The 27,458-nt window shown below is 39.3% G+C and overlaps 4 protein-coding genes across 4 annotated transcripts in view; 2 read left to right on the forward strand and 2 right to left on the reverse strand.

The window, feature by feature from the left end:
- Positions 1-8,398, forward strand: part of SPR (Sex peptide receptor) — a 50,819-nt gene extending 42,421 nt beyond the window's left edge. Inside the window, exons 6-7 of the mRNA XM_017168665.3 lie at positions 2,973-3,034; positions 6,678-8,398. Coding sequence (XP_017024154.1) covers positions 2,973-3,034; positions 6,678-7,407 — 792 coding nt within the window. The 3' untranslated portion in view covers positions 7,408-8,398. The remainder of the gene's footprint in view (positions 1-2,972; positions 3,035-6,677) is intronic.
- Positions 8,399-8,819: 421 nt separating this feature from the next.
- frma (fra mauro) lies at positions 8,820-10,912 on the reverse strand. The gene is made up of 2 exons (XM_017168661.2): positions 10,641-10,912; positions 8,820-10,581 (listed from the first exon to the last, which is right to left on the reverse strand). Exons 1-2 carry the CDS (start codon positions 10,889-10,891, stop codon positions 8,898-8,900), a joined length of 1,935 nt encoding a protein of 644 aa, XP_017024150.1. The 5' UTR covers positions 10,892-10,912; the 3' UTR covers positions 8,820-8,897.
- Positions 10,913-19,877: 8,965 nt separating this feature from the next.
- LOC108075986 (uncharacterized) lies at positions 19,878-20,761 on the reverse strand. Its single transcript, XM_017168638.2, has 3 exons — positions 20,694-20,761; positions 20,181-20,630; positions 19,878-20,063 (listed from the first exon to the last, which is right to left on the reverse strand). The coding sequence occupies exons 1-3, from the start codon at positions 20,716-20,718 to the stop codon at positions 19,912-19,914; spliced, it is 627 nt and encodes a 208-aa protein (XP_017024127.1). The 5' UTR covers positions 20,719-20,761; the 3' UTR covers positions 19,878-19,911.
- Positions 20,762-21,708: 947 nt separating this feature from the next.
- LOC108075984 (uncharacterized) lies at positions 21,709-22,391 on the forward strand. The gene has a single exon (XM_017168637.2). The coding sequence runs from the start codon at positions 21,729-21,731 to the stop codon at positions 22,278-22,280; it is 552 nt and encodes a 183-aa protein (XP_017024126.1). The 5' UTR covers positions 21,709-21,728; the 3' UTR covers positions 22,281-22,391.
- The last annotated feature ends 5,067 nt before the right edge of the window (positions 22,392-27,458 follow it).

Raw genomic sequence — 27,458 nt, forward strand, 5'->3', positions numbered from 1 at the left:
ACAACGAAGCTATAATTTTTTTTCCTATTTATTTCTCGATCGTTCCTATGGCAGCTATATGATGTAGTCGGCCGATTTGCATACATTTTTTACCAAAATTCAGAAATAATATAAAATGGCCATATCTAAAAAATGGAGCAAAAATTTTGAAAAACAGCAAAGTTATAAATTTTTTTCTAGAAATGTATCGTACATTTGTATGGCAGCTATATGATATAGTCGTCCGATCCGGCCCGTTCCGACATATATAGCAGTGAGAGTATATAGAAGACTATATGCAAAGTTTCATTCAGATAGCTTTAAAACTGAGGGACTAGTTTGCGTAGAAACAGACAGACAGACAGACGGACAGACGGACAGACGGACAGACGGACAGACGGACAGACGGACATGGCTAGATCGACTCGGCTGTTGATGCTGATCAAGAATATATATACTTTATAGGGTCGGAAACGTCTCCTTCACTGCGTTGCAAACTTCTGACTGAAATTATAATACCCTGCAAGGGTATAAAAACAGGGCTTCCGTAGCTAATACCTTGAAGACTTTTCCCAATTAAAACTTTGTTTTTTTCCAAGACAACTTCAAATACTTTCAAGAATTCTCAATTATTATTTTAAAAAAATCTCCTTTTCAAGTTAAATTTTTACCAAATTATTTACAAAATTCAACAAAATTTCTTTTGGTTAAATTTTCATTTATATTGCCAACATTGAGGGCTCTTCCTTCGCAGTGTGTGTATGTTTTCTTGCCACAAACTAATTGCCAAGGCTGGCCAAGGCAGTGGGTGGGCCGGCAAACTGTTTATTTTGGCTGCTGGCCACGTTTCCAACCAGCCAAGCAGCTTCCTTTTTGCCCCTCGAAAAAGACACACAACGCTCATTGACCTAAATAAAATGATAAAATGGGAGACGGGGGAAACTGGGAAAAGCAGGAGGAAACTCCGGCCCCCATCTTTCCCCCCATCTTCCCCCCATCTTTCTCTTCCTTTGTCTCCCATGTCTGATGTATGATTCTTTGTTTTGGCTCCCGTCGCGTTATCGTTATCGTTATCGTTATCGCATTTGATGCCACGTTACACTCGCGCTCTCTCAGCACTCTCAGGCTGAGCCCATTTTCCCAGATTTTCCCTTTGTGAGTGTCATTTCTGTCAGCATAATGAAAGAATGGCACTTGCCACTTGCCACCTGCCATCCCATTCGCAGCACTTATTCATTCGAGAGCGTTTTTCCACCATTACCATGCAGAACTCCTACCCGCTTTTCCCCACCCCGCTTTCCCCCTCAACACGTTTGCCTTGATTAATCAACATTTTCAATTTATGGCACTCGAAGGGCGCAGATTTTCTGGGGGTGTTGGAAAAAGCAAAACTGTTTACTCACTTCAACGGGAGCGGGGAGGCATAGTGGGTTTACTCGAGCCATTTTCCCCATGATTTTCCATTAGGAATTGGTTTTTTTTTTAAGCCTAAGGGAAAATGAGCATTCAGAGAAAGGCAATTCCTTGATTTTCCTTTTAAAGTTATAATTAAAAGGAAAATGTATCTAAATTTTCCTACATTTTCCCAGCTAGTTTGCCCCACTGCCTTGGCTGCCATTGCTACGTGCTGTTAGTGGACTCTCTGGGGATTTGTACCAGCTAAATTCCATGCTGGGCCCAGGGTCTTGGGGTTAAGGATTGACTGGGGGGGGGTAGCTGGTTTTGTGATGTGAGGTCCTTTCTGACTATCTCTCTGCGTATGACTGCCATAAAATTCAACTCACATCCTTTTTTGGGCGAAGCGGCGTTTCGGTAATAACCGCCAGGCGGCCATTGCAGCAGCCCCCGCCCCCACGAAACTTGAAGAAGATTTCCTACGTTTCATTTTCGTTTGGAGCTGGAAATTTATATACACTCTCGGCTCTGGCAGCAGCACGTTCCTGGCCTGAGTTGGCAGCGCATAATGGCCATGTTAATGTAACAGGGAGTTGGAGGGGAGTGTGTGAACGGGGGTCTTAACCATTTCATTGTAAAGTATACCAGCATGCAGTGGCCATGTAATTGCAGCAGCCAGCACAGACACATAAACCGGATTAGGCCACAGATTGTGCACACATCCTATACCCATTTCAGGCTCCATTCTGTACGGAGGAGTGCCTCTGCCTGTCTGCCACAGAAGCCGCACTCATTACGGTTCATAAATGGAGCCGACACCTGGCCGGAGGAGCCGGCAAATGGCCAAGTCAAAGGAGGAAAAAGAAAATATGGGTACTTGTTTTTTTTTATTTGGGGAAATTAAATTCAAATTTAATACATTAAAAAATTTTAAAAATATTTTCTAACTTTTATTTAAAAGTTTACAATATATTTTATCAAGTTTGTTACTTTTGCTTTTGTTTAAGCCTTTTTTTTTTGAGTGTGTAAGGCCTGAACTGCCAGGCTAATGCAGTTGAAGACCGCAAATTTGATTTGGCAGACAGGCCAAGGAATGTCGTCTCGGGTTCCTTTGGAGATGGGTTAAAAAATACAGATATATTTTTAATTATTATTTGTTATTTAATATTTATTTAAACATTAAATTCCCTATTGATTCTTTGCAAAATACGTAAACAAAAATATGAGTAGATTATATAAAACCCTAAAATGGTAAAAATATATAAAAACTACCTTGGAACCACAAAAATAAATTCAAATAAAAATGTAAAATATATTCCAAAGACCTTAATGCTTGTCTTTGATACCGAAATATATATATTTTATATTTTAGATGTATATTGTTAACTCAAGCAATGTGTCTCTTAGCTTTTTCACTTACTTTACAACCCCAAAAGTATGCCAAAAGTCACACACAGAATGGCTATCAGCAGCTATGTACATACATACCTCCCAATAATCCCAAAGACAAACCCCCGCTCCAACCACATTCCCCTGAATATATGTAGTATATATATTTGACTAACGATTTGGTTCTCTCTTTTTTTTTTTGCTTGCAGATTATGCCAGCCATGTGCCACACCATCTCCGTTTGGCTAACTCTGGCCCTCGCCGTGCAAAGGTAAATATGCAATTAGGCCAATAAAAGTGAGCCAGGCTCACACGCCTTTACCAGGTATAGCCTTGGTTGCCTGGGTTACCTGGGCTAAGAGGGAGAGAGGTAACTGCCTGACTGACTGACTGACTGACAAAGTGACTTTGCCGACTGACTCGTCGTTGACTTGTCAATGGCGGCAATAAATCAGTTTTTGTGGTAAAAATAAAATGTCAATGCCTTTGGGCTAAGGAGATCTTGGTAGGAGAAAGGGAGAGACAGAGAGAGAGGGAGAGAGAGCAGGCTACAAACAAATGTGCTCACCTTGAAGCAGTCAACGCTGCGTATGAGTGATGCGTATGAGCGATGTGTAGTCACTTCTTCGATCGATTGATAAGACATTCCCAGACCCAGACTCCCAGCCTCCTTAAAACCAAATTGGCCTCGCCACTAAAGCCATAAATAAGAACCACTAATGCACCGAGACAGCCTGTAAATATTTTATGGAACCAAAAAAGGGAAAAACAATAAACTAATTTCAAATAGGCAACATAAATTTCAGGCCAAGCTGAAATTTCTATATATATATATAGACTGAAAGCCACTTGAAAATCGGTTTGGCCAACGCATTGTTCTATTAACTCATGTGTGGGATCATAAATTTTACAGCTTTGCAAATAAATTTCACAAAAAAAAAAAAATACAAGAAATTTTCCATGAGAATAGTCATAAATATTTGCGCCATTATGCGACTTTGGGGTCTCTGGCTTTCAAGTGGTCGGAGGCTGCACCACCAAAATAGCTAAATAATAGGAGAAAAGGGGGTACAGGGTATTCCCCTGGACAAAACCAGGACTCTACCCCCCCCTCTTTCTCTAAAATGCGTTGAAAATTGCCCGAGGACAAATAGCGCGATAAAAACATTCAGCGTTTATTGTTATTATTTTGTTGTTGCTGCTGCCGCCGCCGCTGCTGCTGTTGTCAACTTATTGTATTTCAAGTGTTTTTATGGCCCTTCGTGATGGCGGCAGAGGGGTAGGTGGTGGGTGGTGGGTGTTGGGGGGTCGCATAATGCCTTGAATGAACTGCCTGAGTGAGTGACTGACGACGACGACAACGATGCCTCTCCATAAAAATTTAATAATACAAAAAGTATTATAAACCAACTCAGCATGAATATATATAATATAAAATATATATATAGTATCTGCGTAGGTAAAACTGTTTTTTCCCGGGAGCATTGGCACACTTTTAAAGTGGCTCTGAGGCCCATTCGAGAGGCCACTATAAATATTTAATGGCTTCCTTATTAGTTGTGTGATTGAAATCAGTTTAGGGTTTGGATCCTTTTTGAGAATGGTTAATATTAATAAGGCCGGATATAGTGGGGTTAACCCGAAAAGGGGAGTTGGTTTCACATACAAGTTATATGGAAATTATTTATAAATAAGCTTTAAAAGCAAATATTTGAAAGGGAACTGTATTTTTTTAACTGGGAAATAATTTAATAATTTTATCAAATATAGAAATAAATAAGCTTTAATTTGAATATTTTACAGCGAAACTAACTGAGAAATAATTAATATTAATATTTATTGTCTTTTTATATTATGAAAGGAAATAAATAAGGCTAAAGGGAAATATTTTAGAGAAAAATGTAATTTTTTAAATAATGAAATAATTCATAATTATTTTTTTACGGGGTTGTATTTAAATACAAATAAATTAGGCAAATATCTTAGAAGAAAATGTAATTTTTTAAACAGAGAAATTATTCATAATTAATTTTTCTTTTATTTTTATATTATTTAAAGAAATAAATTAGGCTAAATGCAAATATTTTAGAGGGAAAAAGATTTTTTTTTAAGCTGTAAAATAATTTCAAAATACTTTTCCTTGAAGATTATTCAAATACATTATAAATTATATACAGAAATATATATTTTAAGCTAAAAAAGAATTTATAAATTATGTAACTTAAGGATATACTTGAATAATTTTTTATTATAGTTAAAAAACAATATTTTACAAGCTGAAAATAATTGTTTTTAGCTAAGGAATTCCTCAGTTAGCAGAATAATTCCCTTAAAATTATGGCAAGGGATTAAAACTAAGGTTAAACATAATTTTTAAATAATTTATCATAAAGATATATTCTTATACTTTATTTATTATAGTTAAAGAATATATTTTACAAGCTGAAAATAAGTTTCTCTTGGCTAAAAAATACCTAAAACCATTTTAGAAATTCCTCAGTTAGCAAATTAAACTTCAAGGGATAAATTCTAAAATGAAAAATAATTGTTAACTATAATTTATTAAATATTATACTTCATTTAGTACAGTTTACAAATATATTTTATAAGATTATAATATATTTTATAGCTAAGAAGTGCCTTAAACTTTTTAAAAAGTCCCTCAGTGAGCTAAGTAATTCCCTTAAAAGGATTTCAAGAGACGTTATCTAGTTGAAAAATAGTTTTAATAATTTATCATTAAGATATATTCTAATCCTTGATTTATTATAGTTAAAAACATATTTTACAAGTTGAAAATAATTATTCTTAGCTCAAGTAAAAGTTCCTTGAACCCTTTAAAAAAACCCCCCAAAGTAATTCGCTTAAAATAACTTCTCAAGGGTTGATATTCAACATATTTCTCAGTCCTTGAGAGGGGGATTCCCATCATTAACACAAGTTGACCAACTTTATATCACCCCCAGAAGATGGTAAACCTCTCGAGAGGAATCTCTGCTGATTGATTTATTGTCTCGTTTATTTTCTTTGCTTAAAAGGATAGCAGGGGTTTCCTTTTTCTTTTTGTTTTTTTTTTTTTTTGGTAGAGTATATCCTTTTAGGACAAATTAACTTAATTGTTAAAATGACAATGAAAATGAGAGGCTAAAAAGGGGCGAAATGTTATTCATTTATTAGTATTAATTCCATTTAAGGCCTAAACGCGACTGCTGTTTCTTTCAGCTTTAATGAAAAATCCCCGCTTGACAAAGGTTCAATGAAAGATTGATTGAAAAACATTTTCAAGTGCCAGAATGGCGGTGGGCGTGGCCATAATTATGCGCATAAATTAGGCCATCAGGCGGCGGCGGCGTCAGCATCAAAGGTCGTCGTTCTGATATACTTTTTCTGTTTTTTTTCTGGCCAACTATAAGTCGCCGTCAAAGTTTTGCCTCCTGCCAACCCCCTCCTCGCTTAGGACAGGAAACGAAAGGAATTATTATTATGATTTCGAGAGGGGAAAAAGGAGGTTGAAGGAGGTCGAAGGAGAAGTCGGAGAACCCCTGACAAATTACACAAATTATGAAATTATAAAGCGCCAACTTGATTAGCTTTTTGGCCTTTGATTGCCTGGGCTACGTTCAAGGAATTGGAAATCCTTGAAGAGAGACAAGAGGGGATTTCAAATTAGGATTTAACAAATTCGTTGTCACCACATTTTGCGATCGTAAATTCCCACCTGGGGGGGAAATTGGTTTATCTTCCAGCCATAAAATAAAATTATATTGGGCCAAAGAGAGCTAAGGGAGGCTTAGGGAGGCTGAAAGTCCTGTGACAGGAGGAAAACCCATTACAGATAAAGTCCATTTTGGGGTTTTAATGTGACTTACCTCGAACAGGAAATAAAATAAAATTTAAAATGTGTATATTTGCAGGTACATCTACGTTTGCCATGCCCCCATGGCCAGGACCTGGTGCACAATGCCGCGTGTCAAGCGCTGCACCGCCTACATTGCCCTGCTGGCCTTCCTCCACCAGCTGCCACGCTTCTTCGACAGGACATACATGCCCATGGAGATCGAGTGGAATGGCCAGGAGACGGAGGTCTGCCACCTGGAGACCTCCCTGTGGGTGCACGAATACATTGGCGTGGATCTGTACTACACCAGCTACTATCTGTTCCGCGTTTTGTTTGTTCACCTGCTGCCCTGCATCATCCTGGTGACCCTGAACATCCTGCTGTTTGCAGCCATGCGGCAGGCCCAGGAGCGGCGCAAGCTGCTCTTCCGGGAGAATCGTAAAAAGGAGTGCAAGAAGCTGAGGGAATCCAACTGCACCACCTTGATGCTGATTGTGGTGGTGTCGGTGTTCCTGCTGGCCGAGATACCCATTGCCGTGGTGACTGTAATGCACATTGTGAGCTCGCTGATCATTGAGTTCCTCGACTATGGTTTGGCCAACATTTGCATTTTGCTGACAAACTTCTTTCTGGTGGTCAGCTATCCCATAAACTTTGGTATCTACTGCGGCATGTCGCGCCAGTTTCGCGAGACCTTCAAGGAGATCTTTTTGGGGCGACTGGTGGCCAAGAAGGACAGCTCTACCAAGTATTCGATTGTGAATGGAGCCCGCACCTGCACCAACACCAATGAGACGGTCCTCTAGTAATTGGTGCTGTTGGTGCCGCGGCGTGGCAGCAGTGACCACAGGCGCACCACCTGCACCACCACCACCACCACCACTACTACTATGATGGCTTCTGGTTGTGGCGGGCCGCAGCACCAGCAGCAGCAGCAGCAGCAGCGACGTGTCAGCACCATGGACATAATCGCCGAGGAGAGGAATGTCTAAGGAGGAGACTCTGAAACTCGGGCTGAGCCTTAAGGTTTCAGGAGGTTTTAAGGAGAAGATAATAATATGAAAACTGTCTGAGAAAGGATACTACCCCTAAGGATCTATACGTACACGAAACACAAGTTCTAGCTAGGTGTCTGAGTGTGTTTTTGTTGTGTGTTGATGTCTTCGTCTAACCAAAAACCCGCTATAGACTAAGAGAGATGTTTCGGCAAAGTGATGGGTAAGCGCGTAATTTCAAAACAATAAAAACTAGGCTAGGTACCCCCAAAAATACTTACAGGAATCTTAAGAGTTACGGCTACTTACCCAAAGTAGTCTTTAAGAGTTTAACTAACTAATCGACTTGTAAAATATTTTTGGAGTTTTGTTTAAGTGTAGCTAGCACCTAGGAGAGCCCAGCATTTAAATTCGTAAACCTCTTGAGCCCCAGCGTTTACCGATTTAAATGTGTGAATAAAATCTATATAGAGAGTATATATAAAATATGTCATAAAACGAATTTCAAGTTGATGTCAAGAGTTGTCTATAGTTTTTTTGTTTTTTTTTTTAACTAGTATTAATTGGGATTCAGTGTCTACGAATTAAGATTACCCTTTGCCGTGTTTCCAGTTTAAATGTTTAAGTGTAAAGCAAACTATTTACTATAACTAAGAGCTGTCTCTGTCTGAATGGAATGTGTCAACTATTTATATATATATTACATATATATAATATTATATATATGCATAAACGTAGTGACGACAGCCTCTGCGTTCGGTTTCCGTTTTTGATTTTGTACATATACTTTCGACGGTGCATCCCCCAGTTACGAGCAAATAAATAAACTAATTAAATGTCACATGGCCTGGCTGGCCTCAATTGCGTTTTCTATTTTCTATTTTTGATTTTTTTCTATTTTTTTTCAGATAGTAAAATCAATAATCAGCTAAGCTAAAGGGTAATGTCTGCTCGCAGTAAGTAAGTGAAAAAGGGGGAATCCCACGCAAGCTACTCTTGTAAATACTCTCTCGTTCGCTACAAAGTTAAGAGAAAGGGAGATGAGAGCTACTCTCGTAAGTACTCTCTCATTCGCTACAAAGTTAAGAAAGAGAAAGAGAGAGAGAGAGAGAGAGAGAGCGAGAATAAGAGAGAGATAGAGAGAAGCTATGAGCTCTACATATTCCAGCAAAAACCTTTCTTTTATTATTTTTAAACATCCTCCTTATTTAAACCACTATTCATTCACTAATTATTTGTTTATTATTTATCATTATTATTTTATTATTATTATAATTATTTTTTAGCTTCGATCCCTACGTCTAATACAGGCGACACTGCCTCATCTTCTGCTTCTTCCCTCCAAACACCCCTTCGTGGCATTTGAAGGCCTGCTGAAAGGGCTCAAAATTGGCCACCGCCTCGTTGACCCTGCTGCTATCCGACCCATGATCGTCATTATCCTGCGAGCTGTCCTCGTCCGAGCAGAAGAACTGGGCAAAGTTCAGGAAGAACTGCTGCTGCTGTCTTCGTAAGTCCAACTTCAAACCCGGTTCAATGGAGTTCTCCGAATCCCAGCGGCGATCCCCCTCGGCAGCATCAAAGTAGGCCGAGTAAGCCAGCTCCAAACCATTGGCATCCGCGAATCTCTCCTCCAGCTGCTCAGAGCCAAAGCGAAACCTCAGGCAGGTGGTCTCACTGCGAAAGCGCCTGTTGCCCAGCAGCTTCCTTGCCATGCTCAAGTGCAGCCTGCCCCGACTGTCAACGCTGGCCGCCTCGGGGGTGAAGCCATGCGAGAGCTCGTGGCCCAGGATAAAGCCCAGCGAGCTGTAGGTGAGCAGCTCCGACTGGCCGGGCAGGTAGAGCGGCGGCCCCAACAAGGACAAAGGCACCACCAAAGTGTTGGAGTGCTGCATGTAGAAGGGCGAGCCGAAGCTGCCAAAGCCATGCACCTCTACGGGCAGCGGCTGGCCTCGCTTGCTGATCTTTGGCAGCTGGATATTGGTCAGCCAGGGCAGGATCGTGCCCAGGATACTGTTTGGCTGCTTCTGGCTTGTGGAGTGGCTTAGGGCGGCCAGGAGGTTGCCATAATAATCGGTGGCATTGAGGTTTAGCTGGCTGTAGTGGCGATCGATCCGACGCTCCAGGGAATGGTCCGATTTCTGACGCGGCAGGACACTCAGGCGGAGGGTCATGTGCTCCAGCTTCGAGAGCAGGAACTTGAGGCTGCTATGGCCAAAGTCGTTCCGGTTGGCCCTCAGTTTCTGGCCGAAGCGATGCTTCAGGGTCTGGAAGACGCCCTGCAGCACAGGCTCCTCCGGCAGGCGGGGCTGATCCTTCTCCAGCAGCCACACCGAGGGATGGCTCAGCAGCTGGCGGCTCTGCTCGGCGCACTCGCTGCGGCTCACCTGCCAGGTCTTGGCGCCGGCAAGTCCTCCTCCGGCCAGCCTCAGTCTGATCAGGATGTAGGGTATGAGGAAGACTGGCGTCTCCATTGTTAGCAAAGCTACCATCCGCCGGATGTAGCCGGGACTGGGCGGGGTTTTCCGCCAGGGCAGCATCCAAAAAGAGGGCAGATGCTGCTTGTCAAGGAAGGGGTCGTCATCGTTGTCGTCTTCGTCGTTGTCCTCCAGCATCATGATCATTTCCATTCTGCTCACTTTCCGCCAGAAGGGCTCCTTGGTGGGCCAGGCTCTTGACGGAAGCCACAGCACCTCAAACTGATGCCTTTCCAGGGGCTTCGTGCTGGTCTCATTGCTCTGCCACTCGGAGCTGGAGCGGAGGAGCAACTGCAGCCAGATGTTGTGCATCTTGCCCGGGCCCATCTCCACCAGGACCTTGAGGCGAAAGGCGGCAATCAGGGCCACCGTAAGCTCTTCGTAGCCTAGCGGATGGCGCGTGACCAGCTCCTGGAGGAAGGCCACCACCTGGGGCATGTCCAGGTGACGGCGACAGGAGGCGTAAAAATCACGGGGCAGCTGCAGGAAGCGAGCCTCCTTGCCCGAGCTGCAAAGAGAAAGAAAAGTGTCTTTGAGAAAAAGAAAACCCTGCAATCCTGCACTCACTGAGAGTCTGCTGCCTCCAGCAAACCGGCCAGCCGCTCCTGGTAGTCGTAGTCCAGCTGCTCCAGCTGACTCCTGTAGGGATCCGTCTCGTGGACAGCCGACCAGTTGCCGCAGGCATGGCTATAAAAGTCAAGGCAGGGACTGATGTCCGGGTCCAGGTTCCGCGTGATATGATCGGGCAGTTCAGTCCCCGCCGAGAGTCTGGCGAGGATCAGGAGGATCAGCGGGGGCCAAAGCAGCGAGAAACGCATCACGAGAGTAGCGGCGCTAAACTGAAACTGGCATCGTGTGGGTAATATATAGCTATAGGCCGGGGTTATCTCTACCAAATCGAAGCTGGGAATCGGGTGACGAATCTGATCGGGCCAGAGATTGCAGCGACCTCTCTCTCTACACTACGGAAATAAGGTTTGTGGAACAGTAATTAATATAGAATGGAATTTATTTTCCCAACTCTTAAACTAATATATGCCCCTGGAGTTTCTCTCTATTTTCCATTTTATGTGATTTCACAAAAGTTGTGTTGAGCTGCACACAAAAAACACTTTGCATTTTGCATTTGGAAAACTGCAAAGTTCTTGCACATGGAAAATGAAACTTTTCCGGAGCGGGTGGCACTAGCAAATATGGTTGCGACACTTTTTCCCCCATTCATATTTAATGCACTTTTGGCCAAAAGCGTCAGAACAGCCCACTTTCGGGCCGGTTAAGTGCTCAAATATTTGGTGGAAAATGTGCCTCAGCCTCAGCCACTGCACTTGAGAGTTTTCCTCATCAAAGTCATGGGATTTTCGGTTACCTTGATGAGATGGCAGCCATTTATAACAGTTGAAATAATGCGTGTGTGTGAGGAATTTACAATTTTAAGCCTTTGGCCGGGCACAAGGCTCATTTATTTCACTCAAAATTGATTGACGCCTTTCACAGAAACAGAAAAGAAAGGAAAAACAACATATAAAGAGCCACTAAAGCTAAAGGGGTATATCCTTAAAAAGGATATCATAGTTTTGGCAGGAAAAACATGCTTCAAATTAAAACTGAAGCTTGAAAAAGTATTACCTAATTTATTAAAATAAATAATAATTAATATAATAATAATTTATAATTAATAAATAATGAGTAATAATCTAGTTTTAAATTTTAATGAAAAAATAGAAGAGAAAACCAGTTATATACTACCTTATATTTTATTAATTTACAAAGATTTCTTATTTATTTAAAATATTTCCAGCTCTTCTTATAGCCAGGTTCCACTGTACCATCTACGTGTGTGTATTGGACCGTATACATCAGCAGGGAGACAATGAGAGGGCAGCAGATAATCAATCAGAGAGCTGCTTATTGGCTTTTCAAAATGCGTCTAACAAAATAAATAAAAGTCAAAGCGACAATGTGGCATGTTAGGCCCCACATCAACCTCTGTTTTTGGCCTGAAAATACAACAACAACAAACAACAACAACTACAGAAACAACAACAAGTCAAGTTCAATCTCATTCGAGCCCGAAAAACATCCGAGGCCTGCTCTCTGCTGGTCCACTGGCCTGACCTAATGCCAATTTAATGCTGCGTGTGGCTTATGTCTGTCTATAGTCCTGGTCCTGGTCCTGGCTCCTACCCCCTCCAAGGATATCCCCCTCCTCTACCACATGGCCTGTGCCTTCGTGCGTGTGTGTGTGTTTGTGTGATTGAGTAAGCTCTGGCATCGTATCGATAGACATATACATATATATAATCAAAGGCAATTAGGTTTTTCAGCCAGGATGTTGTTGCCTCAGCTCGCTAATTAATTTTCAATCGAATTTATGCACAGCAGCCAAAGGAGCGGCCATAAACCAGCAACAGCAGCAGCCGCAATAACACACATTGATTAGTGGGCTCAACGGAAGCGGAAATAGAGGGGAAACTCAGCAATTGAAAGAGGGATTATCATGAAAATAAGCAGAAAATGGTAAGAATTGCATACTTTTGGGCATCTGGCAAAATAATGGAGCATCTTTTCGGCATAATTTTAAAATGTAGCACGCAATTGCAATTGGTAAGAATTGCATACTTTTGGGCATCTGGCAAAATAATGGAGCATCTTTTCGGCATAATTTTAAAATGTAGCACGCAATTGCAATTGGTAAGAATTGCATACTTTTGGGCATCTGGCAAAATAATGGAGCATCTTTTCGGCATAATTTCAAAATGTAGCATGCAATTGCAATTGCAATTGTAATTTTTAACCAATCATAGTTAAATGAGCATCACTGGAGCAATGAAGCATCCTATCCTACGATCTTCGGGGAATTAAAGAGTAAAGATGAGTGCAAGCTCCCAACTACCAATTGCAAATACCAACCAAGTTATGCTAGTGGTTTTCTTGGCCAACTTTTCCAAGCAAATTTCTGCAATAATCTTTCTCTTAAATACCCATAGCTTGGTGCTAAATCCAGGAATATTCTTTGTCAAAACCAAACCCGAAACGAGGCCAGGCTTTTAATTTAAATAAATGCGGCTTGTTAATGTTGCTGCTGCTGCTGCTGCCGCTGCTGCCATTTTTACTGAGGCAACAGAGCCACGTTCATTTGTCAGCGGTTTGTCTGAGCATTTTTGGGTTTTCGGGTTTTATGTTTAATTGCGGACAAAATTTGCCATTTGCCATTTGCCATTCGCTTCCAGGCAGTTCGTGTTAGTTTATGTTTATGTTGCCTGCCGCTCATTTTGTAATTTCCTAATTTCGTCATTTCGTTATTTCCCCCGAAGGCCAAGCAAAATTTGGCAAATGACCAGTTTTGTGTTAGTTTTTCCAAGCTTAACAAAGCTGCTTACACAGTTTTATTGAAATACTTACCTGTAATTTTTGAATAATTTTTTAAACAAAACTGAGCAAAAAACTCATTTTCAAAGGTTAATAATTCAGCCAAAAATGCATGAAATTCATTTTGGAAAGCTGTTTTGAGTTGCTTTTTCTAAGCTTAACAAAACTGCATACTACGTTTTCAATGTCATTTTTTCTCAATTTTTAAGAATTTTAATGATGGTACCCCTTACATATTTTTGCAAAATTGGATCGATTTATTTTTACATTTTGACTAATTTTCAAATGTTTATAATTCATCCAAAAATGCATGAAATTCAATTCGGAAAGCGGTTCGTTTTTCTACGCTTAACAAAGCTGCGTACTCAGTTTTACTAAAATGTTTACCTGCAATTTTTAAAGAATTTTTTAAACAATAAGAAGCAAAAAACTAATATTCAAATGTTCATAACTCAGCCAGAAAAGGACCTCATTTTCAAATGGTCATAATTCATCCAAAAACGCATGAAATTCATTTTGAAGAGCTGTTCTAAATTAGTTTTTATAAGCTTAACAAAACTGCGTACTTAATTTAATTTAAATACCTATCAATAATTTTATATAATTTTAGGATCGGCAGAGATGAAGCTGTAGGAGCGAGCAGCTGGCAGGACAGACCTCAACCGGATGGCAGTGGAGGACGGTGATCGGATCTTAGCTCCGGGCTATATGAGACCCTGCAGCAGGCGTAAATAATTAAAATATTTATAAATACAATTTAAATATGTATATGTAATTTAAGGAACACACAAATATTAATAAATATGGAAAGGTTTGTTGAAGTCGGCATTTATTTGGGGGCCTTGGGATTGTTTTGGGGAAAAATCTAACTGTTTTGAAAGCAAAATCAAAATTCTTAAGATTTTATTCTGATTTTTTAACATTTTTTCCAGATTTTTTATAATTTTTCTGAAATTTTAATTTTTTTTTCTAAATTTTTAAAATTTTTCAGAATTTTTAACATTTTTTCCAGATTTTTAAAATTATTTTCAGATTTTTTAGTATTTTTTAGAATTTTTTTAGAATTTTTTAAATTTTTTTAAATATTTTAACTGCCAAATTTGAATTTGAATTTAACTGCCAAATTTGAATTTGAATTCAACGACGATCACTTTCAGTGTGACCAGGTGCAGTTGTAAAATAACACCTAAATTTGAATTCAAAAGGTTTGAGTCTCCGCTTTCTTGCGCCGGCTCCTAAATGGTTTGAAACTTGGACAAAATTTACAATATGGTCACACTGGCACGTTTTTCGTGGCCCAAAGTTTTTATAACAGTTTATACCAGTTTTCAGTTGCTTGCTGCTGGTTTCTGTTCGCCTGTTACCCCAGTTTGGGAAACGGGCAATTTGTATGGAAATTTTTGGAAATTTGGATGGGCTGTTGTAGGGATGTTGTTGTAAAGGGGTTGTTGTTGCAATCAAGTGTTTGTTGCCGGCAGAAAAAAGGTATAAATGCATAAAATGGAATATAACAGTTTATACCAATTATTATTTTTGCCCAAAAGTTTTTATAACAGTTTATACCAGTTTTCAGTTGCTTGCTGCTGGTTTCTGTTCGCCTGTTACCCCAGTTTGGGAAGCGGCCAAATTTTAGGAATTGCATCAGTGATGCTCATCTGCATCAGTGATGCTCATCTGGCTATATATTGCCTTCCAATATTGCAATATATTGCCTCCCAATATTGCAATATATAGCCAGATGAGCATCACTGATGCACATGAGCATCACTGATGTCTTCCAATATGGCAATATATTACCTTCCAATATTGCAATATATAGCCAGATGAGCATCACTGATGCACATGAGCATCACTGATGCCTTCCAATATTGCAATATATTGCCTTCCAATATTGCAATATATAGCCAGATGAGCATCACTGATGCACATGAGCATCACTGATGCCTTCCAATATTGCAATATATTGCCTTCCAATATTGCAATATATAGCCAGATGAGCATCACTGATGCACATGAGCATCACTGATGCCTTCCAATATTGCAATATATTGCCTCCCAATATTGCAATATATAGCCAGATGAGCATCACTGATGCACATGAGCATCACTGATGCATCAGTGATGCTCGATTTTATTGCCTCCCAATATTGCAATATATAGCCAGATGAGCATCACTGATGCACATGAGCATCACTGATGCATCAGTGATGCTCGATTTTATTGCCTCCCAATATTGCAATATATAGCCAGATGAGCATCACTGATGCACATGAGCATCACTGATCGTCGTTGAATTCAAATTCAAATTTGGCAGTTAAATTCAAATTCAAATTTGGCAGTTAAAATATTTAAAAAAATTTAAAAAATTCTAAAAAAAATTCTAAAAAATACTAAAAAATCTGAAAAAAATTTTAAAAATCTGGAAAAAATGTTAAAAATTCAGGAAAAAATCTTAAGAATTTTGATTTTGCTTTCAAAACAGTTAGATTTTTCCCCAAAACAATCCCAAGGCCCCCAAATAAATGCCGACTTCAACAAACCTTTCCATATTGATTCATATTTGTGTGTTCCTTCAATTAAATTTACATATTTAAATTGTATTTATAAATATTTTAATTATTTACGACTGCTGCAGGGTAACTAGACCGGAGCCAAGATCCGATCACCGTCCTCCACTGCCATCGGGTTGAGGTCTGTCATCCCAGCCGTCCTGCTCCGCCGCCGAAATCCCTGTTAAAAAGGATAACCTGACCCTGACCCCCTCTCTGTATTGTATTTGTACTATATAAACGCGCGAATTGTTGTTGTCGTTGTTGATTTCAAACGTTTTTTACATTTTAAAGTGCTCGCTCTTAAGTTATCGATGTTTTTGTACATTAGCTTAAGGTTAACCTAATAAAAAACTAACATAATTCCGCTTTCCGAATGAAAACCAGAGTTTTCCATGCAAATATTCTAGTATCCTTAAAACCTGGCAGGGTATTTTATTTCCAGTCCGAAGCTCATTACGCATTGAAGGAGTCATTTCCGACCCCATAAACCGTATATATTCTTGATCAGCATTAACAGGCGCATCTTTCTGGCCACGTCCGGAAGAAAAAAATTGTTGATCAATTTTTTAAAAATTTTATAAGGGGTACCATCATTAAAATTCTCAAAATTTGATAAAATTTTCAATTTCTAACTAGGTATGCAGATTTGTTAACCTTATAAAAACTAACATAACACCGCTTTCCAAATGCAAATTAAGGCATTTTTGACAGAGTTATGCCTTTTTTAGTTTTTAATTTGCTATTTTTCTCATTTCTATTACAGACTTTCCATCGTCATTGCCATCGCCATCGCTCCTAGGTCATCAGTATCAGTAGACCTGACACCCACCCCGGACAAGAACCAGGGGAAAGGAAGGGATGGGAATGGAGGAACAGGGATCAGGAATCAGGGATAAGGAGAGAGCACCGCCAGTCAGGTCTGCCGGCTACTTTTACAACAGCAACGAACACAACAAGCAACATTTAAAATAAAATACTTTATTTTATACCAACCAAATACTTTATTTTATATCAATAAAAACAATGAAATACATTATAAAAATTGCATACTTTTAGGCATTTTAAATATTATTTGGTAATGTTTGCGGCATCTTTTGGGCTGAATTTAGAAGTCTTTGATACAAAAAATATTAAGTAAGGTATACTTTTGGGCGGGGATGTATAAAAATTGCCCACTTTTAGGCATTTTAAAATATAAGTTGGTCATTTTTGTGGCATCTTTTGCGCTGAATTTTTAAGTCTTTGATAAAAAGTATCATGGCAGTTTCGATCCGGAATGTTAATCTGTTATAAATAGGACTTCCAGTCAGGTCTGCCGGCTACTTTTACAACAACAGCAACAACATCCCTGCAATCCCTGCATTGCTGCAGCCGCCCTGCTCCGCCGTATCCCTGCACTGCATAAAACTAGTTTTCAAAAATACCCTTCTTATTTTAATTGAATCATTTTCAAAAGTATATTCCTTTAAGGCCACTCTCCCCCTTAGTCCATTCCGTAATCAATTTTCCGCTTTTCTAATTTCGCAGCTGTTGATCGCGGCTTTATAAGCCCGATAACTGCCGGTCATCTGTCAGCCTTAAATAGTCTCCGGCCATGACAATCGAGTATTCCGTGTCAGGTAATGACTCTGCACAAGTCAGCTCCCTGCTCCCTGCTCCCTATTGGCCAGGTTCATGTATGGCAGGCCAAGTGGCAAATTATGGGTCACACTTTTCGTAGGGGGTTCATAAATTAAGGACTCCATTCAGGGGGCACACACAGAGAAAGAAAATAATGGGATTTTAATGAATATAAAACAAATAATTAAATGGGGAAAAATAAATGTAAAGCTGAAAAAGAAGCTTACTTTTCTGCCAGTGCTTCTTCTTGCCATTGGGGTGGAATGTCTCCCAATATTGTGGCCAGGACCTGCCTGGTCATTAGCCGGGGCCCAGGACATTCCCAACCATTCACAAAATATATGCATATATGGCATTCCTCACGCAAGCACGAACCCACACAACACCACAAAAGGTGTTTCTAATTTATGAATCAACGCAATTAGCTTTAATAACCCCGCCCCGGACATGTGTGGGGCGTTGACTGGACATTCAGACATTCAGCCATTCAGGCAGTTGGCACTCATTCGCATTCATTAGTTTGAATCGGAATGACAAACGCTTTTAGGCTCAACAGATGCAGATGATTGTCATAAATTTCGGGGCCCAAAAGTATATTATTTACCCAGAACCCAGAAAGCACTTGGACAACAATTAATTAGAGTCTTAGTTCAAGCTGAAAACCAACTTGAAATAATATCCAAATAATTAAATATCGAACAACGAACTCGTTGTGCTCGTTAGCTCTTTTTGGGCCGCAAAAAGTTTTCATTAACCCGGAAGATCTGCTGTGTCTCTCTGTCTGTGTAATCGAAGCCACAGCAAAGCCAGGGCCACAGGCCTCTGGCACAACCATTGACAGAGGAGGCTCTCGACCGCAGCTGGATTTGTTTGATTTGAATTTGGTTTGATTAAGGGCGTCGAGGCGTTTTAATTAAAGCGCCGAGAGGCTGGCTGCCTTTTGCCAAGGCCAAAACACAAACACAAACAAACAACAGCAGCAGCAGCAGCAGCAGCACAACGCAAGCCGGAAAGTTTTGGCCAAGAAAAGGAAAAGTTACGAGCAAAAGCCGGCTTCTCTAGCGACAAGTGCGAGTTGATGGAGATGACTGGGACTGTACTGTTGTTCTTCTTAACAGTAATTTGCCCAGAAAGTTTTCGGTGGCACTGTGGGCCAAGCAACAGAGGTGTTCTTTGGGTTTCTTGCTTTATTATTTATTTTTATTAATTAAAAGGTAAATGTTATAGATTAATTAACAACTAGTAAACATTGTTGAATAATATTTAATAATTAAATAAATTTAATAATATTTCTTGTTAATTTTAAGACCATTTTAGCGACTGCTAGCAGACTTTCCAGCGTTGCGTATGCGTAATATCCGTAATAAAAAAGGTTTTTGCTTTTTTAATAAATTAAAAACAAGAAAACATTATTGAATAATATTTAATAATTAATTTATGTCATTAATTAAATTAAATAATATTTTCTTGTTAATTTTAAGACCACTTTAGCGACTGCTAGCAGACTTTCCAACGTTGCGTATGCGTAATATCATTTTTTTTTTAACTAAATTCTCCGAAAACTTTAAACAGAAAAACATACTTACTTATAAGGAATAAAACACACAATTAACTAATAGAAAATACTTTATTTTCTTTATAATTTTCAACCAAATTCAAACCCCTTTTCCACCCACTGTCCCACGCTGCGTATGCGTAATGTGTGTAATTCAATGAACTTTCTGCTCGAAATGAAAACTAAAACCATATAAAAGACACACGAATATGTGTCTGCCGGGCAACTTGAATATGCAATTTGAGTCAATTTGGGCCTCCATCTATCAATTAATTAGTGCTCTCTCCCTTTGGAAAAGTTAGAACGGCTCGAGGAAAAGTGTATTTCCAAATAATAATGAACTCTCGGCAATTGTAATTTGAGTTGTTATTACTTTGTTGTCGTCGCTGTCGACCTTGTCCTTCTCGTTGTTTGGGCAATGCATGTAAAAAACAAACTGCTAAATTACAGTGGTCATTAGCGGGGATTTTCCTTTTCCCCCGAAAAAAGGACATTGAACACTTAATGATTCCTGGGAATCTAGAATGAAATGGAAGACGGGAGAATGAAGCTCTGCGACTGGCAAAAGTTCAACTCTAAAGTTGAAGGATATCCTTAAATTATTAATAACTCCTTGAGGCTCAATATATTTTTTATGAATTTTTTATTTTTAGATTTCATTTCAAGTTGATTGCACAAATTAGTTTACAAAAAAAAAAAAAGGAGAGCAAGCTGCATTCAGGGCTCTTGATTCTCAGGTTTGTTAGGCCGACCTGGCAGTGGTGGTAGTCCTGCGGGTGGTGGTCCTGCGGGTGGTGGTCCTGCGGGTTCCAGTGTGTGGCAGCTTCTGGCATTCCTCAGGCTTGTCGCCCAACTGGCGTTCACCGCAGCGCCGCTTGTCAGTGCGTCGCCAGTCTGAAAAAGCATTGAAAAAAGAGATTAAAAACCAAGTTAAAAAGTGGCTTAAAAGTAGCAGGAAAAAAGTCTTAAAAGGGGGCTAAAGGGTAGCTTAAATGGTCTTAAAATACTCACTATTCCTGGGTCGGCTGTGGCAGTTCTGGTTGCGCAGCTGACAGTTGTTGGACAGCACCTTGCACTGCTTCTTGTCCCGGCTCCTCACGCAAATGTGCTGCGCCGGCGGCGAACGCTTGCAGACCACCGGCCGGCGAGGACACTGCTGGTAGCAGGGACGCCTATTGGCTGCCCCCACGCCGCGCACATCCTTGCAATCCAAGTCGCGGGTATGCCGCACTCCGGCGGGCTCTTTGCGCCTGTTGGCCAGCATCAAATCGCAAATGTTGTTGAAGCGCTGGCAATCGCCGGCTGGGGTTCGTCCGCAGACCCGTGGACTGTTGCGGGCACAGATCGCCGGCAGGGGACAGATCCTGGGGGCCAGGGTAATAATCGAGCGTTTGGTGGTCGTGGGTCGCGGCGGGGTGGTGGCCGTTACCAGGATGAAGGCCATCAAGAGGGTGGAGAGGCCTTAAAGGGGGGTAAAAAGTTACTACATTTTGTTCTTGAAGGATATTTTCCAATTTTTCTCACCGAAAATCATTTGCAAGCTGCGCATTCTGCTGGTTTTCTGTGGGTTCTTTGGTCTTGGAAGTTGAGGAAGCTTCTGATGATTATTCCGGCCAAGAACTTAACTATTTATACCGGCCATCACCACTGCTGGGACAATTACCTGGAAGCGGAATGCAGATCAAAATATGGTCTGGCACGCTTTCTCAGCGGTTTTTGTTTCATTTCGAAGGCATTGACCTCGGGCTGTAAGAAAACATGAATTAATAATTAATTTTTAGTTAATATTTATTTTGTTTTTATACAAAAATTGGTCATGGGTTTACTGGGAAATCAAAAATAGGCGGTATTGCACGGCGTATGAGTGATTTTTTGGGCAACTAAAATAAATATAATAAATAAATAAATATAATAAATAAGTATAAATAATTAAATAATTAATAATTAAATAATTAAATAAAAGTAAAAGAATAGTTTCCTTAAAAGTATCTATAAGTCTCACAGATAATGTATATTAAAAATTGTATCTCAGCGGTACCACCCTGCGTATGAGTGATTTTCTTAACGAAAACATATATATTTAGATATTTGTTATTTGTTTATAATAAATAAATAAAAATCAATGAAAATTAGTTAATAAATTAAAGTAAAAGTATACTTTCCTTGAAGGTATCTCTATATCTCACAGATAATGTATATTAAAAATTGTATTTCATATAAAAGTAATACTATAAATTATTGAATATATAAAAAATATTTTAAAACATATATCCATAAACTTATCCCCTTAATTAAAGCCTTAATATAAATTTTCAACTAAAACTTGAACACCTTTTGCTTTGAAAAATCATCAAAAGCCTTCATTCATTCACTCATTCACTTCACATTCACTTCCATTCACCTGCCCCCAACAGGTGTTCACCTCAACGAACAAAAAACAGAGAAAATCTAGAAAAGCCAGGAAAAGAAATCTGGGCCAACCCCTCCCGAATCACCTATAAATACCCAACTGGCCGCTCCAAATGGCATCAATCAATCCTCGCCAGAAAATCGAGAAACATGTCCAAGCTCAGCCTGATCCTTCTGCTCGTCGCCGTCCTGGCCATAGCCTCCACCCAAGCCGATGGCGACCGTCGTCCCTGCCCCGGCCGCTGCCAATCGCTGTCCTCCGGCGGCAAGAGCGTGTGCATCCGCAACAAGGCCACCAATACCTGCACCAAGCTGCGTGCCTGCCGCCTCCGCGAGAAGAACTGCCGCCGACGGGACAGTGGCCTGGAGCCGATCCGCGAGACCTGTGTGACCCGTTGCCGCAATATCCTGGGCTCCAGCGGCGTGGGCCAGTGTGCTCCCCGCCTGCGTAAGGGTGTGCTCAATGCTGCCGGCAGCAAGAGGCTGCGCAACTGCCGTAAGCCCTGCCAGGACAGCAAGATAGCCACCTGCTGGAGGAACAAGCAAAATGGCTGCATTCTGCAGACCCGCTGCCAGGCCGAGCAGAGGAACTGCGAGCGTCCCAACAACCAGTGGATGAGGGCCAGCCAGTGGAGCTGCAAGGGCAATGTTGTGGGTGGGGGAGTGCGTCATTGCAACGGGCGCAGCATCATCAAAGACTAAGGAGGAAACAAGGAAGACCACTAAGAACTAGGAAACCTCTTGAGAACTGAGGAAACCTCTTGAGTTCTGGGAAGACCTGGGAATTGAGAAACTGTTTTAAAGACCCTAAGCAACGCCTTTAATATTTTTTTTTTTAACAAAAACTATTTTCTATTGCTTTTTATATTTTCCTGAAAAATAAAGTTAATTTCATACAAATTAAGGCTTTTTTTCAAATTATTTTTATATTTATATATTTATCATTTTTAATTTATATTTTTTTAAAGACCTTAGAGCTTCTAACTTCAGTCTAAAGGAGTTTCTCTTGGAAATTTCGGGGTTTTCTGAGACTTGGAAACTCTTTTAACAACTTTCTATTGATTTTTTATATTTTTCTGAACTAATTTCATTAAAATCAAATCATTTTATAAATTATTTGTATATTTATATATTTATTTTATACTTTTTAACATAGAAATTAGAGGTTTCCCTTTTGAGATCTAGGAATTCCTGTGAATTGTAAACTTTTTCATTTAATTTTTTTTAAGAAAAGTAGTTTCTATTGCTTATTTAATTTTTTCTGAATTAACTTTTTAATTATTTATATATTTAAATATTTATTTTATATTTTTTAGCATAGAAATTAGAGGTATCCTGAGATCTAGAAATTCCTGAGACGTGGAATCCCTTTCAAAAACCCCAAGAAACATATTTTCTTTTTTATTTTTTGTAACAAAACTATTTGCCAAGCCTTGTTTTTTATATTTTCCTTAATAATTAAACTCAATTTCATTTTTATATATTTTTAAAATATTTTCCCCTAGACCTTAGAGCTCTCAACTCTACTCTAAAAAGAGTTTTCCATGGCATTTCCATGACAAACCCTTTAGAAATTACTTATTTGCCTGGGCATTGCGGTAAGTCCCCCTATTTGTGGCCCATATATACACGGAAAATGTATTTTTCCAACCTTTTTCTTTTTATTTTTGTATTTTTAAAAGCAATTTAAACTGACGCTGTCACTAGTAAACACTTCAAATGGAATTAGATATTTGCCCCTGGCCATTATTTAATTTCACGCTCCAAGGGCTTAGCCTAACCCCTTATGTGGCACCGGTAATTCAGTTAAAGGTCCAGCTAGTTGGGCTAATGTTTTCTAATTTCATTATCCTGCGTGACACACGGTGTGTGTGTGTGTGTAAGTGTAAGTATGTGTTGTGCCAGGACAGAATTTGCATTCGGGCACAAAGTGGCGGGTGTAATTTTCATATTTGCACTTTGCCGGGCCGCCATGCTAATAGAACGCCTGGGAGAACCGACAGCTGACGGCCCACGGGTTGGTTACCAAAGGATTCCCCGAGCAGCAGCAGCAGCAGCGCCAACAATTGCAGCAACAGCACAGCAGGCAACATCAGGTGACGGCGGCAACAAAGTAAACTCCCAGAGCAACTCTCAGCTCTTGGCTAAAAGTGCACAGGGAGAAATTACAGAACTTGGCAGGAAGAAAATGTAAAAAAAATACAAAAAACTGGGTCTAAGTTGAAAGTTTGAGTTGCTTTCGAGGCTGAGTTTCAATTTAAACTCTAAGTTTGTTTACTTTTAAACCCTTTTAAAACCTCAAAATAAAATCTTTTAAAATTCTTTATATATAAATTAAATATTTTATTACATTCCCATTATAAAACCCTAAATTTCAGTGCTTAAAAAATAGCATTTTGTGTGGGAAACGCACTGCACTGACACTGCCCTGCCAGGGCATGTCCTTAAGCCTGGCTAGGAAGGGCGGTGGCCTGGCGAGCACAACTTCTCGTGTTTCACTTAACGTAAGCCATGGAAAAGCGAGGAAAAACTCGGTGATACCAGCCAGCTGCTGACACACAATCAGGACTTTTTGGTGCAAGGGTTGAGGTAGAAAGGAGCGCAGGATAAAGCCAGTCAAGTGGCTGACTTTGCATTGGGTTTCCCCCCCAAGGTAAACAATATGGATGATAGGTGCTATTAAATACAGACTTCTTGGCTTATTTTTTGCTTTACTTTAAACTATAATTTAAATCAATTAAAAATGCCAGCAAAAGGCAAACTAATCCTGTTTCGGAAAATACCTGGAATAACTCTGACATTTTCCGCTGGCAAATAATTGATTCGCGCGGCTTTCACTCAATTAAAAGGCTTTTTATTTTCCATTTTCCAAGCGGCAAACTGAGCCGTGAACTTTGCTTAATGCTGCCACTTTTGGTGGCCAGAACAGGGTTATGCTGTCACATGGCCTTATACACATGGTTTACACTGTTAACCCAAAAGCAAAAGGGAGACAGGACACAGGCTTTGCACTGGCAAAAAATACTACTTTAGAGATTTATTTTAAATAATTTGGAATAAGCTGAGTAGTTTACTTATTTTGCTAGGAGTTTGCCTAGAGTTTTCTCTGGAATTTCCTTAGATTTTCCCTAGAATTTCCCTAGATTTTCCCTAGAATTTCCCTAGATTTTCCCAGTGCCCACACATAATTATAAACTGCTCTGTTCAAACGGAAATTGAGGCACTACAAAGCCCACGCCAGGCAGTCCCAAAAAATGTATAAAATAATGTTAGGCCTGGTTATGGCCAGGACCTGCCGGGTCACCTCCGGCTGTTTGGGTCTCTCCGGGTCTCCCTAGTCCTCTCTGAGTGCCGGATAGTGCTCACAATTTAATTTCCTAGCCCAACAAACTGCAGGATGCTGGAAAACTACGTCCGCTTATTGCGCCACGGAAATGAAATTAGATGAGAGTGAAGCTGGGGCTGGGGAAATGCCTCCACGTAATGAGCTGCTGCTTCGTGGAAAAACTGAAAACTGAATTTAATTACTAGCCCAGATCATTAGGCTAATTATTGGTATTTTTTTTAGAGGAACCAAACAACATATTGTTATTTTCCGCAAAATAATAAATACAATTTTAATTTTTTATAATCAAATTGAAGGGCTTGTATTTATTATTTTGACAGCCACTGTTACTGATAGTTCCGCTTAATTGGTTTGGATTTATGGTTGGCATGAAAAATGAATGAAAGAAATTATAAACAATGCCAGAAATTGTATAAACAAAACTCATTTTCATATGCAAAGAGTGTGTCTCCCTTGCCCCCTTTTTTTTTTCAAGGCGTGTGCGTGCATCTGCATAAATTTTAAAAAACTTTTTTACACAATTCCCTGCTTATTTATTTAGTTGTGCTCGTGTTTGTCTTCTCTGTTCCCGTTTCGCAAAACAAAAAAACAAAAAACAAAAAACAAAAAACAAAAACAAAAGCATAGCCGGAGAGGCGAAAACAAAAACATCAAGCCAGCGAACGAGCCGAAAGTAAAACATTTTTGCATAATTTTTTAATTTACTCTTTTTGGCTAAAAATAGAGTGTTAACAAAGGCCGCCACCCCCCGATTGTCTTGGGGCTTTTGAAATCGATGCCAGGCATCGCTTTGTGGTCCCCTCGAATTATCCCAGCTTTTCCCTGCTTTCCCCTGGTCCCTTATCCTGGGGCCTTTTGGTAAGCAAGACAAATGGTTGGCACACGTCCTTTTGGCTGCATTTGCAAGTGGCCGAAAAATGGGAAGTGCAGCCTGAGTTCCGGCAGGATAACAGATGCGGGCTGCTCCTTAGTGGCAAGTCATAAATGTCAGGGGGGCCCCAGACCCGAAAATACTCAAGCGAGTGGCTACGGAAGGCACTGAGAGAAATCTTTGGGAGCTTGGTAAGACCAAGAAATTTGGAAAATTATTTAAACAAATTGAGCTTTACCTTGAAATAGTTTATATAATTTTAAAAATTTTTTATAATTATTTTCAAGTGCATTTCGAAGAATAAAAAGAATTAATAAATGAAAAAAAAATAAATAATAAAAAAATAAACAAAATAAATATTAAAAAAAAAAATTATAAAATAAATAAATAATAAAAACATCTATATATATTTTCTATACCATTAATAAACAATTAATTAATAATAAAAATCATTAACAAATAAAATAAACATTAAATAAAAAAATAAATAATAAAAATATTTATAAAAAGATTCTTTTAATAAACAATTAATTAATAATAAAAGGAATTAATAAATAAAATAAAATAAATAATAAATATAATAAAAAAGCAATAAATATAATAAAAAAAAGAATAAATAAAATAAGTAATAAATAAAATAAATAATAAAAATAGTTATAAAAATATTCTGTACAATTAATAAATATTTATAATAAATAAATTAGGAGTGCAATAAATATGCATTAAGTAAATATTTCTTTTTCAAAGCTGCAAATCACAAATTAATTCAAAAAAAATCATAATAAAAATATTTTTAAGCTTTAATATGTATTTTTATATAATTTAAATATCAATAAATCAGCTTTACTAACATTTTTCATATAATTTACATGACAAAATATTTTTATATATATTATAAATCTAACTTTTCTGCTTTATTTTTTAGAAAATTACTGCTACTGCTACTTATAAAATATATTAAATAATAATAAATATCATTTTAAGTACTTGCAATATTTAATACATTTAATAACATATTTCGCATATTTTTCTCAGTGTCCTTATTCAACTGACAAATAACTCAAAATGTGATTGATGACGGCCCTGACACGCTGACACATATAAATGCCTGCAAATGGAGCACGAGACTCTGCCGCTGACGTGTCACACACACACACATGTCCTGAGTCCGTCCTTATATGTGTACTTAAGAAACCCGGATCCTTAGAGAACCCTCACCCCATCCCCCATCCCCCCCCACAAGCTTTGTTTTTGCAATATTAGGGAGTGCGTGATTTTTGTGGCCGCATCATTACTCAACGTTCTAAGTGCTCTGCCGCCGGGTTTAACCTACGATTATTGCCATTCATTGCCGAGACTAAAGTATGTCAACAAACTTCCCCCCCCCCACACACCAACATTTTCCTCTTGGAAAAAAAAAAATGGAAAAAGACAACTTTGTCAGTTGACGGCGCGGCGGCGGCGGCTACCAAATGAATGCAATTTGTAGTCTAAGAGCATTGGGCCCCGTGTCTCGGGGCTTTCATTTACATTAAGTAATTACCTGGAAAACCCTGGGAAACTGTAGTGAAACGGGGAAAAGTGAGCCTGCGGAGGCAGCTAAATGTTTAGATTTCATTTTTGCCCTGTCCCCGCCTCAGGCTTGCTTAGTCTCTGCGGAATG

The sequence above is a fragment of the Drosophila kikkawai genome, chromosome X, assembly GCF_030179895.1.
Source record: "Drosophila kikkawai strain 14028-0561.14 chromosome X, DkikHiC1v2, whole genome shotgun sequence".
Lineage (NCBI taxonomy): Eukaryota > Metazoa > Arthropoda > Insecta > Diptera > Drosophilidae > Drosophila > Drosophila kikkawai.

What these genes read in the sequence shown, in the direction of transcription:
- frma (XM_017168661.2), bottom strand. Translation starts at nt 10,891, where the DNA reads ATGCGTTTCTCGCTGCTTTGGCCCCCGCTGATCCTCCTGATCCTCGCC. An exon ending in CTGGAGGCAGCAGACTCTCA is followed by an intron (nt 10,582 to 10,640) that starts GTGAGTGCAGGA and finishes TTCTCTTTGCAG; the next exon opens with CTCGGGCAAGGAGGCTCGCT.
- LOC108075986 (XM_017168638.2), bottom strand. Translation starts at nt 20,718, where the DNA reads ATGCGCAGCTTGCAAATGATTTTCG. An exon ending in CAGCTTGCAAATGATTTTCG is followed by an intron (nt 20,631 to 20,693) that starts GTGAGAAAAATT and finishes CCCCCCTTTAAG; the next exon opens with GCCTCTCCACCCTCTTGATG. An exon ending in CCACAGCCGACCCAGGAATA is followed by an intron (nt 20,064 to 20,180) that starts GTGAGTATTTTA and finishes ATGCTTTTTCAG; the next exon opens with ACTGGCGACGCACTGACAAG.
- LOC108075984 (XM_017168637.2), top strand. Translation starts at nt 21,729, where the DNA reads ATGTCCAAGCTCAGCCTGATCCTTCTGCTCGTCGCCGTCCTGGCCATA.